Raw genomic sequence first — 18,728 nt, forward strand, 5'->3', positions numbered from 1 at the left:
TGAACAAGAGAGACTCATGGCGGAGGTCCGAGTTGAGCAGGTGCTGAGGCAAGACCAGTTCATGGCGGAGATAGATGCGTCACGAGCAAGTAATGAGGAGTTATGCAAAGCCAATGAGGAATTATGTAAGGATCTACAATAGTTGGGTGAACGTTCCACGGGGGAACGAGGCCTGACTACTCAACCAAGGGCTCGTCCCAGGCCATTTTCACAGGCGATTATGGACGCTGTCATACCAGCCAGTTTCATAACGCCCAATATTGTTTTTACAGGTGTAGAAGACCCCGAGAGCCACCTCACAACATTCAATGTCCAGATGATGATCTCGGGAGGAACGAATGCAAGATGTTTATAGGCACATTCACAGGTACAACGTTACAGTGGTTTGTTGGCCTCCTGGACAACCATATCACCTCTTTCGATCAATTTTATGGATTGTTCAGGGAACAATTCATTGTTAACCAAGCCCAACCGCTAGTCTTTCGACCTTTTCGGTGTGAAGCAAAGACAAGGAGAACCTTTGAAGGATTTTTTGAACAGGTTTGGGGTGTTCGTAGTAAAGCTCCAGACCTAGGATGAGGCCTTGATGGTTCATAACTTTGGGTAGGGGATCATATTAGGACCATTGAACGACTCGCTGCTCAGAAATCGAGCGATGAGGTTTGGGGAGATCCGACGACGAGTTGTCGCCAACATTGCCGCAGAAGAAGCTGTAACAGTGAAGCGTGATAGCATGTACCTAGGGTAGGTCAAGCCCAAAGAAGGCAGTCGAGCTCAACCCCTAGGGTACATGAATTTGTAAATGAGAAAAGGTCGGACGTACGACATACACCTTACGCATTAAGGAAGAGCCAACCCAGGACAAAGGCGAGATATGATTTGCCTTTCCGACCAAAGTTCAGAATGACTTACAAGGAGCTGTTGCCCATGTCGGGAGGCAGACAACGTAGTAATGCAATCAACAGGTATGACCCCCTTTGTCTCAACGGAGTCACGTTTAACAAAGGGAACAACAGATTCCAATAGAGATAGACAGAGCCAAAACTTGTCACTAGAGTCAACCGACGAGCAGGTCAACCGACAATAATAAAAATAAAATTTTAAAATTAAAAAACTATTTTATTAACTTCTGAAATTATAAAATGTCCAAATAACTAAAATATATTAATAAAATAAAATATAAAGTAAGGATAAAATAGAAAAAAATTATAATTAAAGTGAAGAATCCCTTTATATATAAGTATAGATGAATGAAAATATCTCATTCAAATTTCACAATCTTAGTCAAAATCTTAGTCAAACTCATTAGATTGATAGGAATTCTTGAAAATATAGCGTCATTTGTTTTTTTTTTAAATATTAGTTATCTTTCTAGTAGTTTATAAATAATTAATTTGTAATTTACATTTTCATCATAATTTTTTTTTTCCATTTTAATCAGTTATATAATAAAATAAAAAATATAAGTGATAAAACAAGAAACATGAAGAATAAATAATAGAAGATGAATAATAATCATTGAGCAAAGATAAAATAACATTATTTATATTACAAATGTTGTTTTAAGAATGAATTTGACATCTATTTCACATGGCTTAGTGAATAAATAATATATGACATAAATATTATATAACATAATAAATATTATTCTTATATTTTTTTATTATTGCATTGTTATTTATTATTATTCATAGAAACTGAATCTTTCTCAATAATATTATTTATTTATTTAACAAGAGAAATTATTTAAAAAATATATTTTCATCATTTAATACGAAAAATTATTTATTTAAAAACTATATTTTCATCATAATTTCATTATCCAAATGAGTTAAAAAAAATCTAAAGAAATTAAATAAAATTAATCTGAATATGCTTCTATATTTTTTATAGTTATATTTAATTTGAAAACTATAAAATTATTGTAAAAATGTGTAACAAAAATAATTTATTTTTATATATATTGTTACGATAATATTTATATATTTATAGATAACATGTTCTATATAGATTTAATAAGGTCCAGGTAAATTATATTTTTTACTTAAATAATATAAATTTATTCAATTATAATTTAATAAATATATTTATTAATAAAAATATTACTTTTTTTTAATAATAAGGAAGTTAAAACAGATCTTAACTATTAATTAAAAAAATATAATTATTATAAATTTATAATTTATATTATTATAATAATATTTAAAAAATGGCCACATCGCCATTGTTTTTACTAGTTATATATAACAAAAAACAATAAACTAAAAATTGAGTGGAAGAAACAATAAGACAAAACAATTACATTGCATATTTGAGCTAGGAAGAGAAGAATGTACTAATGCAATGATATTAGAATCAAGAAAAATCTGAATGACATATTTGACTTGAAAATAATATTGATACATATAAATAAAAGATTGGTCACTGTCCTTTAAAAAATGTTCATAGTCTTAATTTAATTAGATTTTTTTTAAATGTTAAAGTTTCTGGTTGAATAACACAATATTTTCTATAATTTTTAAAAATATTTTGAATGTAAATTCATAAAAAGAAATAATGGAAACCCAAGACTTACATACCCGAAGGCCCAATTAGTGAAACTGTTCCTCCACTCTCTACTCCTCGTTAAATCAAAGCCTTGCCTTGGTTCTCTGTCACTTCACTCTTACAATTTCCAAATTTGTACCCTTTTCTTCTTTTCCCTCTCGCAATGACCAACCCAATCGAGTGTGAAATCCCCGACGAAACCCTTAACCCTTGCGCCGCTGAACAAAACTCATCAAAGGACCCATCCCCACCGCAAAAGTCATCCCCCACCACTGACTCCCAATCTCCCCAAATTGAAACCCTAACCTTACCTGATCCCGATCCTCGATTTCCCAACCTTAACCAAGATAATGATTCTATGATGCGTGACCCCATCCCTATAGTTACCGTCGACGATACAGAGCCCGACGATCCGGAGCCCAACGTCTCCGGCGCCGCCATCGGAGGTGGCGGGACCACCACAAGACGCTCGATCAAGAAGAAGAAAATGGGTCCGAAGAGGACCGCGAAGGAGAGAAAGTGGCGGGAGAAGCTTCGGGTTATCGTCGAAACCCTAAAACCCATTCCCTTCACGCCTGCGAAAACCCTCGACTTCTTGAAATACCAGAGCCTCTTGGAGGGCCTAGGGCTCTGGGAGTTTGTCAACATCGAGTTCGATTCGCCGCTCCGCGATGATCTTATTGCGAAGCTCATCGCTAGCTATGCCCCCAATAACCGGTGCAGCTATGTCAACGACTTTAGGATCAATGTCAACCGTGCTGATCTCGGCCGCGCCCTGAAGCTGCCGAAGAAGGCCGTTGGTGCCGCCGCTGCCGTTGTTGTGGTCGATGATTCGGTGGACTTCAAAGAATCTATTGCGTTTGTTGAGGAGTTAGTGTATCATTGGATGCTTTTGCCTTCTGGTACTTGTATGATGTCTTCTGAAGTTTTAGGGTGTTTAGATTTGATTAAGGAGGGGAATTTCGAGAAGATTGATTGGGCGGGATTGATTTGGTGTATGGTTGAGAAGGAATTGAGGGCGCCGCAGTTGGTGAGTTGTTATTACGCTTCGCATTTGCAGCTTTTGATTAAGACGCAACATAAGGAGTTGTTGGAGGAGGAGGGGCTTGAGGTGGGGGAGGAGGAGAATGAGGTGAAGGAGGAAGGAGAGGAGGAGGATGAAGATGAGGAGGGGGTAAAGGAGGAGGTGGATAGGAATGGGGATGTTAAGATGGGTGAGGTTGACGGGGGTCAGTTTCAGCAGTTAGAGGAGCGGGTTCAGGAATTGGAGGAGCACCACATTGAGTTGAGTCTTGGGCAAGACAATAATGTTGAGAAGGTTGAAGTGGAGAAGGAGCAGGGTGGAGAGGAACATATGATGGATTTTGAGCAGGTTAAGGACGTTGAAGAGCCTGGGATGTGGCTTATGGATCAGAAGAGCTGTGTGGAGGAGCCATTTTTGCGGCCCTGTCATGGTGGTGATGTGAAAGGTCTGGACTGTGAACAACTGATAGAGGATGAGGGAGAAGATGGGCAGCAAGAAGAGGAAGGGGAGGAGGAAGAGGAGGATGGAGAATCTGATGAGCACGAGGGCGGGTTCCATCTCTCTCCAAAGTGTATTCCTATGGAGGGGATGACTTCTGGGAATGGTCTCGTTCAAGTGATGGATGCTGGACATATGCCTTTTGGTTCTGGGATTGATCTTCGTGATGATCCGGTCGGGGATTTCCTGTCATCCAGGGATGAGCCTCAGATGATTTCTGGTTCATCGCTTTTTGGTAATGGTCACAAGAGAGACAACCTTGCCCTGGATAATCATAACTCGCATAATTCTTTGAATGGCAGTAATAAGAGGCTGAGAAGTGATAGCCCGTGGAATACTAAACCAATGGACTTTGAAACATGCATGGAACAGATGGAACATTGGATGGGGAAAGCTAGAATGATGTATGCCACAAAGGATCAGGCTTGCGAAGAATCTACAATGAATCAGCAACTCTTAATGAATGAGCTACAGAAGCGAGATAACTTGATTGAACATTTGCATAAAGCCAAGTTTGAAGAGAGTCAGAAAAGACAGATGGAGGTATATAAGTTTGAGAAGGAACTTTATATGATGCAAAGCCTTGTCGATGGTTATAGAAAAGCCTTGAAAGAAACACGGAAGGCTTTTGCTGAATATAGAGCACGCTATCCTCAAGGTGACGAAGCACTTTATGTAGATGTTCCTGGGTCTGGGGGGCTTGTTTTGACTGTGATGGAGGTGGAGAAGGAACGTCTAAAGAAAGAAGCAGAAGAAAGGGCGAAGTTGAGAGATTTTATGATAGAGTTTGAAAAGAAGTCTACTGATTTTGAATCTCAATGGTTTAGTATATTTGAAGTTCATTTGAGTAGAGTTGAATCCTTAAATAAGAGGTTTTTGGCTTTGGAGGACAAAATGAAACAATTGAATGAAGTGAATACTAATCGCAAGGTTTCTGATCCTATTGAATGTGCTCCAACAACTGAAGGAGAAACTGCATAGTAAGGTTTAGCTTTTTCGGTAGAATTTGATTGAAATTAGTTCATACCAAATTCAAAGCTGCTGCTTGCTTATGTTTATAATTATAATGTACAGAGCTTTATTTTGAAACCAGGACCTTTAAGTAGGGTAATTGTTACCTTATATTTGACATGAAGTCACAAATTATGGAAACTTATTTAGTGTTTTGCATTTCTATGTTTTTTTAAATTAATTGCTAGCAATTTAATTCTGTTTGATGCTCACTTCCAGTTGATAAGAAATCAACAGAGACAACTGTTGATGTATGTTTGTTATAACTCATGTTTCATGACGCACATTTATTTATCAATTTCTTCGACTGTATGAAGGGAAACCTGATCCGTGATCCCCAGTTTCGGTGCTCTCTGGGAATTTAGGCGTTAACTTCAAACTAACTCCATTACATTACCAGTCCTGTTTCCTTGATGGCCATATTATGGAAATTTGTTACCTTGAGGATAGAACCATTTTATCTTCCACTGTGTTGAGAAGTTTAGGCCCCTCTGTATAAATTAATGAGATGTAAAAAAATGCTTAGCTCTATCAGAGGTTAATGGTGTGCATCATTTAAGTTGTACTGAATTCTGTTTTACCGTTGGAAAGAGTTAACCCCGTTAATGCCATGCCATGCTTCATAATTTGTTTAGAATCACGAGATTGAGTGCTACTTGAGGAATGTGCTGGGCATCTGTTTACATGTATATTGGTGATTAGATGCATGTAAAAATCATATTGCAAGAGTTGCTACGAGCAGCATGGAGTGAAATTTATGATAAAAATTTAAGTACCGCCAGTGGAATCTTTTGAAATAGTATTCTGGAGATTTCCTTACTGTGTTGTGGAAGGAAAAAGAAACAGAAATATAAGAATAGGAAATACCTAATGGTTTATTTGTTTCTCGTCAGTTTTTTATTTTAAAAACTGCTTTGTTAAACAGTTATATGAAGTTCTGAAATTTGTTTTTAAAACATTGTTTTAAAAAATAAAATACAAAAACAGGTAGGAAATGGTTTCTGATTTTCAATTGTTTCTGTTATGTTGTGCACAAAAGAGTCAATAACCGGTCTTGTATACTTCCGTAACCCCTCACCCCATTCACCAACCCTCTTCCCTAGACATTAGAATAGAATGTTAAGGGTTCGGTCGTTGTTGTCGGAGTTGATGAAGACAGGAACTGTCGCTGAGGCTTAAACTTTATTTAACTTTTTTTCTAATTTTAAAAATAATGAACTAGTTTTGCAAAAGAAAAATAAACAGGCAGGGCCTAATGATCACGTTTGTCTGGAAGCAGAAATAAGATGAAAATGAAAATTTTAGATTCACTAGAAAACAAGGGAAGGCAAATGATATGATTGGAAGTGAAACGAAAATTTTATTTATTTCTATTTCTTTCCTAATTCAAATGAAAATTGCATGATTTTTGAGAAGATTGAACCACCAACAATGGGGTAGTTATGGAGCTGTGTGCTTCAAGTGCAAGAGGAATGTCATGGGCATCTTATCCACTATAATGAAATGCTCCACCAGTTAATTTACATTAAATTGAATGGAAACTATTGTCTAATTAATTTCATTCTTAAATAATGGTGTCACCATTTTTCTATTTTTGCTAACAATAAAAGTTGAATCCTAGCAGCATGACATTGCTATTATGGAACTTAGCGTTCTATGAAAACAATGCCTAGGTACACAACATTGATTTTGACCCCCCTTATTGAAAGAGCCTAATGACGACAATTTAGCAAGTGATTAGAGTGGTAAACAGAAGCATATAGTACTGAAATAAAGACTAAAAATATTATGTAATATACTAAAATTGATGAGCTGTTACATGGTCTAAATTTTTATTATATGCCCCACTAAAGAAATTAGTGAGAGCTCAAAGTAGTGTAAATTATCACAATTCAAATGAACAAATCCATTACCATCCACGTAAGTATCGAGGATTTGCAAAAAATACATAGCAGTTGTTTTTGTCGGTTGACCTGTTCGCCGGTTGGTTCTGAAGACAAGTTCTAGTTTCGTCTGTCTCTTTACGAATTCGTCCTATCACTTGCTGTTTTGGATCGTTGCTTCGTTAAAACAGAGGAGGCCCTATCAGTTGATTGCGATAAAGACTTATAAGAATTTAAGAAGTAATCAATTTCAGTCTTAGAAACAGCGTACCTTAACCTGGGATCTCAAGTCCCTTTTATAGTTTACCTCTTGTAACAACTTTCTATCACGAGAATATAATCTCAACTGAAAACATACTTAACTGGAAAATATCCTGTTCAAGGGCACACCTTCACGGGGCTGCAACAGAACAAAATCTTTCCTTCACGAAGTGCATTAAATAATAACAGAATAACCACCAGGGTACCAACTCATGTACCAGCATCAGGGGTCCAGTCTGTTTACGTAGGCACCCTCAGCGTGACGCACGTTTCTTTTCATCATACTTGCAACCTAACCTTTACGTGCCCTAGCACACATGGACTTGGGTTTTAGAAGAAAGTGTTTTACTTAAACTAAATCCTATGCGCATTAAGCACACCCCTATGTCCATAACTACCCCTCGCTAGCCGCCTAGGCCTTATGCATGGAGGGTTACATTAAGCATATAAAAAGGGGCTCCCAGAGGAGTTGAGACCGATCAACAACCCATGGCCATTTCACACCTGGGGGATCGATATACTAGGGCCTTTTCCTTTGGCGATGCGACAGATGAAGTACCTCGTGGTTGCCATAGAATACTTCACGAAGTGGATCGAGACTGAGCCCGTGGCACAGATCATATCCCATAAGGTCCAACACTTCGTATGGAAGAACATAGTGTGCCGCTTTGGGATCCTGAAGAGGTTGGTATTCAACAACGGTACCCAGTTTGCAAGCCAGCAATTGGGCAAGCTGTGTGCAGAGTTGGGAGTGAAGCAGGTGTTCGCGTCGGTAGAACACCCCCAGACAAACGGACAGGTCGAGTCGGCCAACCGAGTTCTGCTCAGAAGCCTGAAGAGAAGGCTAAACAAAGCCAAGGGGACCTGGGCGGAAGAAGTTCCTAGAATCGTGTGGGCCTACCACACTACTCCCCAGTCCACAACCAGGGAAACACCCTTCAGCTTGGTGTATGGTTCGGACGCTATGATTCTGGTAGAAATCCAAGAGAACTCACCGTGCTTTCAGAACTTTGTGGTCGAGGAGTCCAACGAAGAAAGAAAGGTAAACCTGGACCTACTAGATAAAGTAAGGGAGGAAGCAAGGATTAAGGTTGAAGCCTTGAAAAGGAGGGTGGAGTATAAGTACAACTCCAAGCTGAGACCTCGACAGTTTCAGGTCGCTGACCTGGTGTTGCAGAAGGCCCATCCGTACCAATTGGAAAACAAGCTATCTCCCAAGTGGACTGGCCCTTTCAGAGTAACGGAGGCCCTTGGGAATGAAACATACAGGCTCGAAACGTTAGAGGGTGGTGCGATCCCTCATACCTAGAGCGCGACCAATCTAAAGTTTTATTTTAGTTAAAAACATTATGCATTGTACACGTTTAAGGGGGCACTCTTTTTCCCTCATAAGAGTTTTTTAACGAGGTCACCCGAATAAAATTTCAATTATTTAGTTAAGAAATGTGTATTGCAATTAAATGAACCTCTCCCTTGAAGTGATATAGGGGAGTAGAGGTAGTTTGGTTTTCCCAATAAGCCCCTCTCGTGTAAGTTCACCAAGGCGAAGAAGAGTATGGTTCTCAAGATAAATGAACCTCTCCCTTGAAGTGATACATAGGGAGTAGAGGTAGTTTGGTTTTCCTAATAAGCCCCTCTCGTGTAAGTTCACCAAGGCGAAGAAGAGTATGACTCTCGAGTTAAATGAACCTCTCCCTTGAAGTAATGCCCCTAGGTCGAGAATAGTATGGTTCGATGATGAACCTCTCTCTTAAGCAAGTTTACCAAGGTTGGGAACGAGTATGGTTCAAACGTTAAAGACCTGTCCCTTCACTTTGTACAGTAAGGATGAGGTCGACAAGAGCCGTTCACTCGAGTTAGAAACACCAAGACGGGAGAAGTATGGTTCCTTAGGGGGCCTCCCTCTTGTGTAGTAACTCCAGGGTCGGACAACATGGCTCACTAGTTAAGTTCACCCTTACCTTTGTGATGCAGGATCGATATCGGGAGGATACACTTCTCCCTTGTTTGAAAGCCAAGGTCGAGAACAGTGGGGTTCACCCGTATTGCTAGCAAGATATTCCCGTCAATCTAAGGAGGGTAGGGGTGAGATCAACAAATCGCCATACTTCGTAAGAAGAAGACCAAGAATAGCAAGAGGGGTTTATCCTCAAACAAAGGCCAAGCCAGTTAAGGGTTTCGCGTGCACAAGAGAAGGCGTACAAAGCTAAGAGTGCTACCTAAAGGGCAACCTAGGTCGAAGGCGCTGTTAGTTGAAGTCAACACAAGTAAGGGCAGAAAGATGCAGATCAAAACAAACAATTAAACAGAAGATACATACTTATAAACTATATGTACAGAGGCAAATTGTTCTTCAAAAAACACAAAGTTATAAATGAGTCATTCTCGTGGCACGAGTTGCCCATCAACAATGCACTTGGACTCACCGAAAGGGGTAAGACCCACCTCAGGATGCACGCAGGAAAACTGAGCGATGGTGTCTTGGAACCCCTCACCATAAGCATCAGCGACATCATTGGTGAGCTCCTCCTCTGTTTTCTTGAAGGATTCAACCTTCTCAGCTAGCTTCCCCTCAACTTGTCCCAACAAGACCTCGCGCTGGGTGGCTCTCTCTTCCAGCCTGGCCATCTTTTCTTTCATCTCCTCGACCAACCATTCCAGCTCGATTACGTTGGTGCGAAGAGGCAAGATCTTCGCTTCTAGTTGGACCGCCTCCTGGCTCTTGTCGTGAAAAGCTTTCTTGGTGTCTGTACCGTCCTGGTAGTCGGAAGTGATGACGTGGCAGCGAGCTATTACGTAGGTGTGTTGAGTAGGGCCCATGGCTGTTTGAAGGGAAGGAAGTCGGGGGGCTCGTGTGGTCGCTAATTATTAAAGTTGGCGTGCTCCGGGCTCGTGTTGAGAAGAAGTCGCCTGATGCGAACCCACACGACCTCGTGGTTAGAGATCGCCGAAACAAGGACATCGCCAAAGATGAAGTCAGATAGTCATTTCCTAGCTAGCTAGAGGATGAGGTTGGGAGACAGCTTACTTGAGCATACACGGTGAAGCAGGTAGAGTAGATCATGAAGGCGGCCGGCGAGACCACAGGGAAGGTGCGTATGAAGGCACCCGAACTCGCCATGCAGAAGAGATCACGCTCCAAGGCAGCTTTGCGTTCCATGCGTAAGTAACTTAGCCAAAAGCCTGAAGAGTAAGAAGTGGCGCCCAAGTCAAGGATGCTCCAGATGGCGACACGTGTACAACTGGATGCGAGCCACGTGTCCAGATGTGTAACTGTCAGGAGAGAGAAAGTGCCCAGGTATATAAGAGTTTCCAACGAACTTCTGAGGTACGCACGCGTTTAGATTACTTCTTTACAACTGCGAGAACGAGAGTACGCTGAGAGAGAACTTTGCACGGTTCCTTAGAGTTCTTGAGTTTTTCTCTTAGTAATTGGTGGTTCAGTCGCTGACTTGGGCGTCGGAACGTGATCGGCCGCAGCGACGCCGTTCTGTCTTTTACAGGTTCTTGAGGTGGATCGCGGTGAAGGACGGAGGCTAACACGGCGCAGAAGTCGATCCAGGTTTGACGAGGCAAGGCTCCAGCGTTTTGGTCAGCAGGCAGGATCATCAGGCGCCCACCGTGGGGCCGTGTAAAACCTGTTCCCATCCACAGCGTGAGTTCTTGGAAGTTTCTGCGGTTTCTGTGTGGTTGTGTGCTGGTGCAACCATTTTTTGCCGTTCATCTAAGCTTTGTTCGGTAGATTCGCGTTTTCCGCCGTTCGTTTGAGTTCTTGTTCTGTGAGGTGAGGTTTTTCGCTGCTTACGCGAGTTTTAATCGGTGAAATCTAAGTTTCGCCGCTCGTTCGGATTTTTGTGGAAGAAGCGGTGGGTTGTGGTGGAGTCGCGAGTTTCTGTGAAAGTTTTGCTGTCGAAGTTGTGCTCATGAGGTTCTTCAGAGTTTAGCGAAGTTCTGACCGATTGATCGCTGAATCGATCGGCGCTGAAGAAGGTGTTGTTCGTCAGTCCTTGTGATCTGTCAAGTTTTCATGAGAAAGATGAGAAGCAACCGTTCAAGTCCAGTTGCACCTGTTGCTGCTGAAGGCGCCATGACTATGGCGCAGATGGTGGAAATCATGCGTTCGCTGTAGGCGAATGTGGAAGCCTTGCGCATAGAGCAGGCAAGAATGCACGAGGACCTGGTCGCCTCTCGGGCCAGGAATGAAGAGCTTAGCAGAGTGACTGAGGAATTGCGTCAAGCTCTTCAGGAGCAGCGAGGGCGTCCAGTCGCTGAAGAGGTCGCGCCGTCAATGCCGCCTCGCGTTTTCCCTATGCCTTTCGCTCAGGCGATTACGGACACGCCTATCCCTGTGAGTGTAGTACCCGTGAAAGCTGTTTTTACCGGCGTAGAGGATCCTGAGGCACACCTCACCACGTTCCACACGCAGATGATGCTGTCAGGAGGATCGGATGCTGTGTACTGCAAGATGTTTGTATGCACACTCCAGGGAACAGCGCTGGAATGGTTTGTAAGCCTGCCTACGGGTCACATAACCAACTTCCAACAGTTTTCGAAGATCTTCGTCGAGCAGTACATAGTGAACAAGGCGCCGCCTAGGGTGTCTTATGATCTGTTCGACATAAGGCAGTACCAAGGAGAGTCCCTCAGGGACTACTTGAATCGTTTTGGGGCGCAGATGGTCTGCTCGCCGGCCAAGGATGAAGAGATGTTGGTCTACGCGTTCAAGAAAGGCGTGCTGCCGGGACCCTTCTGCGAGGCGTTGATTAGGGCTCACCCCGCCACGTTTGCTGAGGTTCGGCGACTTGCGGTGGCCCACATCGCCGATGAAAGTGAGGTCGCCGAGAAGAGGGGAAGCGTGGCCCCCGCTAGGCCACGTGCCCAGACCAGGATCCAGCCACAGAGGGTGCTGGAGACAGCGGCGGCCAAGAGGGATCAGAGGACTCGCCATCCTTACGATCCAAGAAAAAACAAGGGTAGAGGCCCGGGGGGCCCTCAACTAGCACGTCGGGAGTACAATCGCCAGCCGAAACATAAGTTCGTGATGGGACTGGCGGATCTGATCGCCATTCCTAATATAGCAGCCAGGCTGAAGATGCCCGAGAAGGTGGGCGACAAGGTGTTGGGACCAAAGCCAGACGCCTGGTGCGAGTTCCACCAGGGCTTTGGACACACCGTGGACTCATGTTTGGCTTTAGGATACCAGCTCGACGACCTGGTCAAGAGCGGGTTCCTAAATGATTACTTGCTGGATAGAAGGACGGGGGGTGCGTCGAGCTCCCAGCCCGCAGGTGGTGAGGCTCAACAGCACGAGATGCCTACTCACGGAGAGATCCACACCATTGCAGGAGGTTTCTCAGGTGGTGGATGCACCGCGTCACAGAGGAAGAAGTATGCGAGGTCTGTGATGACGGTGGACATGTTCGAGGACCACTCGCCGGATGTGGACATTACGTTCACAAAGCAAGATCTTCGGGACGTTGTGCCTCACGACAACGACCCTATAGTCATCTCGCTAATTAGGCGGGAAGGAAGGTCCACAGGGTTCTGGTGGACCAAGGAAGCTCGGCAGACGTAATGTTCTGGCCGACTTTCACGCAGTTGGAGTTGCCCCTTGGCCAGCTGAGGCCCTATGAAGGGTGTTTGTATGGCTTCGCTGGCGATCAGGTGGAGGTCAGGGGGTACATTGAGTTGAGAACTACGTTCACGGATGAGGCGGGCTCGAGAACTGAGAAAATCAAGTACCTCGTCGTGAACGCTCCTTCAGCATACAACATTCTGTTGGGAAGACCAACACTCAACAGGATAGGAGCTGTGCCTTCCACCAGGCACATGAAGGTGAAGTTGCCATCAATGGAAGGGGTGGTGATCACCATCAAATCCGACCAAAAAGAGGCAAAGAATTGCTATGAGAATAGCCTGAAGAACAAGAGGTCCGTGAGTTACGTGACAACCACCCCGCCTCCCGGTGTGAAGCTCAGGCCGACGGTAATAGAGGAGACCGCCGCAAGCGACGTGATGATGGTGGATGCTGAGTTGAGGGAGGAGAATGCCGGTCGAGAGGAGGAGGCGAGGAATCACCCCGAGGAAGCGAGGGAGCTGGGAATCGCTAGGGCGGTGATCGCCAGAGAAACTAGACCAAAACCCGTCGAGCAGTGGCTCGAAAGGGAGATCGGGGGAAAGATCTTCAAGCTGGGAAGATCTCTGGAGGCTGAGCTCCAGGACCAGATCGCCAAGGTGATAGAGCGGCATCTGGATGCGTTCGCATGGTCCGCTTCAGACATGCCCGGGATCGATCCCGACTTCTTGTGCCATCATTTGGCGATGGACAACCAGGTCAGACCGGTATGACAGAGGAGAAGGAAGTTCAACGAGGAGAGGAGGCAGGCGATTAGAGACGAAACCCATAAGCTCCTTGCTGCAGGCCATATCAGGGAGGTGCAGTACCCTGAGTGGCTGGCCAACGTCGTGCTGGTGAAGAAGAGCAATGGGAAGTGGCGCATGTGCGTCGACTTCACTGATCTGAACAAGGCCTGCCCAAAGGATTCATATCCTTTGCCAAGTATAGATGCCCTGGTCGACAATGCTGCATGGTGTAAGTTGCTAAGCTTCCTGGATGCCTTCTCGGGGTACAACCAGATAAAGATGCATCCTAGGGATGAGGAGAAGACCGCCTTCATGACCGAGAGGTCGTGCTACTGCTACAAGGTGATGCCTTTTGGTCTGAAGAACGCCGGGGCCACATACCAGAGGTTGATGGATCGGGTACTTGCAGCAATGCTGGGAAGGAATGTGCAAGCCTACGTGGGTGACATGGTCGTGACCTCGCCAGAAAAGAGCAAACACGTTGCGGACTTGGAGGAGTTGTTCACTACGATCGCCAAGTTCAGGTTAAAGCTGAATCCCGAGAAGTGCATCTTTGGCGTGGAGGCTGGGAAGTTCTTGGGGTTCCTCTTAACTGAGAGAGGAATAGAAGCCAACCCTGATAAGTGTGCCGCCATCTTGGCGATGAGGAGCCCGACGACCGTGAAGGAGGTGCAGCAGCTCACGGGTCGGATGGCCACCCTGTCTCGTTTCGTGTCGGCTAGCGGAGAGGAGGGCCATCCGTATTTCCAGTGTTTAAGGCGGAATAACAAATTTGTCTGGACGAAGGAGTGTGAAGAAGCCTTCGTCAAGCTTAAAGAGTACCTGGCGAGCCCACCGGTTTTTTGCAAACCGCTGATGGGGACCCCTCTCAGGTTGTATTTTGCTGTGACTGAGAGGGCGGTAAGTGCGGTGCTCGCCCAAGACCAAGATCAGGCCCAAAGGCCTATTTATTTTGTCAGTAAGGTGTTGCAGGGCCCCGAAATGAGATATCAGGCCCTGGAGAAAGCTGCACTGGCAGTAGTTTTTTCGGCAAGAAGGTTACGCCACTGTTTCCACAGCTTCACAATACTAGTGATGACCGACTTGCCCATCCATAAGGTTCTGAAAAAGCCCGACGTAGCTGGGAGGATGGTGAAGTGGGCGGTGGAGCTGTCGGAGTTCGACATCAAGTATGAGCCCCGAGGTCCGATTAAGGGACAGATTTTCGCAGATTTCGTGGTCGAGCTCTCGTCGGAAGCCACACGAGTTGAGGGGGATGACTTTCGTTGGGCGCTTTCGGTGGACGGATCGTCGAACCAGCAGGGCAGTGGTGCTGGAGTCATCTTGGAAGGGCCCAACGGCGTGCTGATCGAGCAGTCCCTGAGGTTTGCCTTCAAGGCCAGCAACAATCAAGCAGAATATGAGGCGCTGATCGCCGGAATCTAGCTGGCCAAGGAGATGGGAGCTAGGGTGTTAATGGCTAAGAGTGATTCGCTGTTGGTCACGGGACAAGTAACAGGCGAGTTCCAGGCCAAGGATCCACAAATGGCGGCTTACCTGGAGTATGTACAGGAGTTGAAGAGTTCCTTCGCCTACTTTGAAGTAGTGCATGTGCCCAGAGAGCAGAATGCCCGAGCTGACTTGCTAGCTAAGCTCGCCAGTTCAGGCAAGGGGGGTAGGCAGAGGACGGTGATCCAAGAAACTCTGAAGACACCCAGAGCATTTGTGGCAGATCACTTGGTTCTTTAGATAAGCAAATTGACGGAGAAAGCGGCGAGGAGTCACAGGTCTTTGACCCAGGAGACCTTGAGATCGCCAAGAATAAGGGCATGTCGGGGAGAGAAGGTGAACGCGGCACAGGTCTGCGCTACCCATGAGCCAGACACCTGGGTAACACAGTACAAGCGATGCCTGGCGGATGGCCTTCTCCCGCTGGATCCGACGGAGGCCAGGAAGATAAAGAAGAACTCCAGCAAGTTCACGATGATTGATGGCGAGTTGTATAGGTTTGGGTTCACTCACCCACTCCTGGAATGTGTGCATGGAGAGAAATGTACAAGAATCATGGCTGAGCTCCATGAAGGGATATGTGGAAGCCACGTCGGGGGTCGAGCTCTGGCCGCAAGGACTCTCCGTGCAGGTTACTACTGGCCAACAATGAGAGAAGACTGCAAGAAGTACGCGCAGTGTTGCAAGCAATGTCAGCAGCACGCTGATTGGCACAAGGCGCCTCCCGAGGAGTTGAAGTCGATTTACAGCCCTTGGCTGTTTCATACATGGGGGATCGACATTCTGGGACCCTTCCCATTGGCGATTAGGCAGATGAAGTACTTGGTGGTGGCGATTGAGTATTTCACCAAGTGGATCGAAGCAGAGCCAGTGGCCCAGATCACCGCGCACAAGATCGAGAGCTTTGTGTGGAAGAACATCGTGTGCCGGTTTGGTGTGCCCAAGCGCCTGGTGTCAAATAACGGAACTCAGTTTGCAAGTCACCTGTTGAAGAAGCTGTGCGAAGGGGTGGGAATTCAACAAGTGTTTGCATCCGTCGAGCACCCTTAGACGAATGGCCAGGTAGAGTCGGCCAATCGGGTATTGCTGAGAGGTTTGAAGAGAAGGCTAGAGAAAGCCAAGGGATCGTGGGCTGAGGAAGTACCCCGTATAGTTTGGGCATACCACACCACCGAGCAGTCAGGAACCCATGAGACCCCATTTAGCCTGGTCTATGGATGCGACGCAATGATTCCAGTGGAAATCCAAGAGAGCTCGCTGAGATTCCAGAACTTCGTAGCGGAAGACTCGAATGAGGAAAGAAGGCTGAATCTGGATTTGCTGGATGAGGTCAGGGAGGAGGCGAGAGTGAAGGTTGAGGCAGTGAAAAGAAGGATTGAACGAAGGTATAACTCGAAGGTGATGCCAAGGCAGTTCAAGGAAGGCGACCTGGTGATGAGGAAGGCCCACCAGTACGAGATGGAGAACAAGCTGTCGCCTAAGTGGACGGGACCGTTCAGGATAACCGAGGCGCTCGGGAACGGCGCCTACTGCTTAGAAACGTTGGAAGGAGGGGCGATCCCTCGCACCTGGAACGCCACGCACCTCAAAGTATATTACAGTTAAAAGCTTTGTAAGTAAAATAAACACGAAGAGTTTGCAAGCTTTCTGTTAAAACAGTTTAAAAGGGGGCACTCTTTTTCCCCTAAGGAGGGTTTTTAATGAGGCCACCCAATAAAGAAGGGTTTTCGAAGTTCAAGGTGTTTTAGATTGCATGCTTGTTGTTATTGCAATAGTTTTTGAAAAAGAAAGACCTTGTCACCCAAAAGTGATTTAAGGCGAGTTTTGAAGTTATGTCGCATGCTTTCTAAAGAATTTCTAAGTCCCCATCGTCTTTCGGCGATTGGCGGCATCAGTTAAAGTTTAAAGTCCTCATCGTCTCTCGGCGATCGGAGGCACCAATTAAAAGACCTCAACGCCCTCGCGCGTCCTGAGGCGAGAAAGAGATAAAGACCTCCTCGCCGTCGAGCGAGTGCAGGCGAGAAAGAGTAAAAAGTCCTCAATGCTTCCAGAGGAGAGAAGATGTAGCCTCTGGGGCAATGTAGAGGCACCAGTAAAAAGTCCTCAGTGCTTCCAGGGGAGAGAAGATGTAGCCCCTGGGGCAATGTAGAGGCACGAGTTAAAGACCTTCTCGCCGATGAGCGAGTTCAGGCGAGTTAAAGACCTTCTCGCCGTCGAGCGAGTTCAGGCAAGATAAAATCCTTCTCGTCTCGAACGAGTTCAGGTACGGTGTGGAGGGTGGAAGAAGTTTAAAGGATAGCTAAGGTAGGTTCGAAGAGAACACTTAGCTACCCAGCTCGCTGTCCTGAAAGTCAGGGAAGGTAGAGAAGGATCCGAAAGGTGCCTCTACCCCCAGATGAGGGGACAAGGGCAAAGCTATGACGGCGAGAGGAAGCTGGTATCGCCAAGAGTCTTTGGCGATCAGAAGAAATTCAAGCAATAGCAAGAGTTAAGGCCCGTTTTGATAAGGCAGATCAGGTGAGCTATGTTTTAAACTACTAGTTGGGTTGAAGCTCGTTGTTTGGAAAGTGGTTTTGCGCTGAGGTTCATTATCTTAAGAATTCACAAGTTGTTAGGAGACTATCATTCGAAAGTCGGTAGTTTGAAGCAGTTATTGAACAGTCGCGCTCGCAGAATTGCTAAGTCAATTTCGTTTAAACGATTTATACAAGAGGAAATAAAGCTGACAGGGAGATTATATAAAGAGGCAGGAAATGTCATAACACAGTGGCATCAGTTTAAATTACATGTACCAAAGGGGGAAAAATTATTACAAGTAAATCGTGTAAGAGAAAGACAGATGAATAAGTGATGGAGGGAAGCAGCTAGTCTTCAGAGGGAACGATCTTCCCATCCACCACTTCATTGTTTAGCGACACCATGGAAAGGTCCAGATCAGGGTACTGGCAGGCGAATTGCTCCAGGGCGGCGTCAAACCCAGCAGCGAGGATTTGGGCAGAGCTCAGCTCGAGTTCTTCAGTTTGCTTCTTGTGCCCCTCGGTCTGCTGTTTTAGTCATTCAGCCCTCTCACGAGCTTGAAGAAGGTCTTCAGTAATCCTATTGTTTTCCGCCTGCGCCTGGGCCAGCTCTGCGGCGATCCCTTCGTTCTCCTTTTTGGCCTCAGCAAGTTTAGCCATGGTGTCATCTCTCTCTTTTTCGACTTTCCCCAAGAGGACCTCCCGATCTACCGACCTCTTCTCAAGGCTTTCTACCTTGGCGGCATCTGCTTTGATCGACGCCTCCAGGCCAGCCACCTTGAGACGGTAGGGGACCAGTTTGCTCTCCAACTCAATTTTCTCTTGAGCCAAGAGGTGCACCCTATGGCGTAGATCGGTGGCCTCCTTGCGCGCCACCCGCAGCTCAATGCTCATAGCATCCTCCACTTGCGAATGGTCGATCTCCGCCAGCATAAGGTTGCAGGACAACTTCTCCGCCTCGATCCTTATTAGGCGATTCTCCTCTTGGAGCACGGAGATGTCGTCCTGGAGTTTCTTGCTGGAACTCTCCACAGCTTTTGATATGATGAAGGGGAGATCCTCTGCCATCATTTTGAGTTTTGCTGAGAAGGGTTCCCACATCCCTTTGACCGCAAGGGGAAGGTTTGCTCGCGGAAG

General features: G+C 45.6%; 1 protein-coding gene across 1 annotated transcript; it reads left to right on the top strand.

Moving 5' to 3' along the window:
• Positions 1–2,578: 2,578 nt before the first annotated feature.
• Positions 2,579–5,239, top strand: LOC137819263 (uncharacterized). The gene has a single exon (XM_068623061.1). The coding sequence runs from the start codon at positions 2,711–2,713 to the stop codon at positions 5,048–5,050; it is 2,340 nt and encodes a 779-aa protein (XP_068479162.1). The 5' UTR covers positions 2,579–2,710; the 3' UTR covers positions 5,051–5,239.
• The last annotated feature ends 13,489 nt before the right edge of the window (positions 5,240–18,728 follow it).

This window comes from Phaseolus vulgaris, chromosome 11, assembly GCF_000499845.2.
Source record: "Phaseolus vulgaris cultivar G19833 chromosome 11, P. vulgaris v2.0, whole genome shotgun sequence".
Classification (NCBI taxonomy): Eukaryota; Viridiplantae; Streptophyta; class Magnoliopsida; order Fabales; family Fabaceae; genus Phaseolus; species Phaseolus vulgaris.

Coding starts and splice junctions, on each gene's coding strand:
- LOC137819263 (XM_068623061.1), top strand. CDS start 2,711: ATGACCAACCCAATCGAGTGTGAAATCCCCGACGAAACCCTTAACCCT.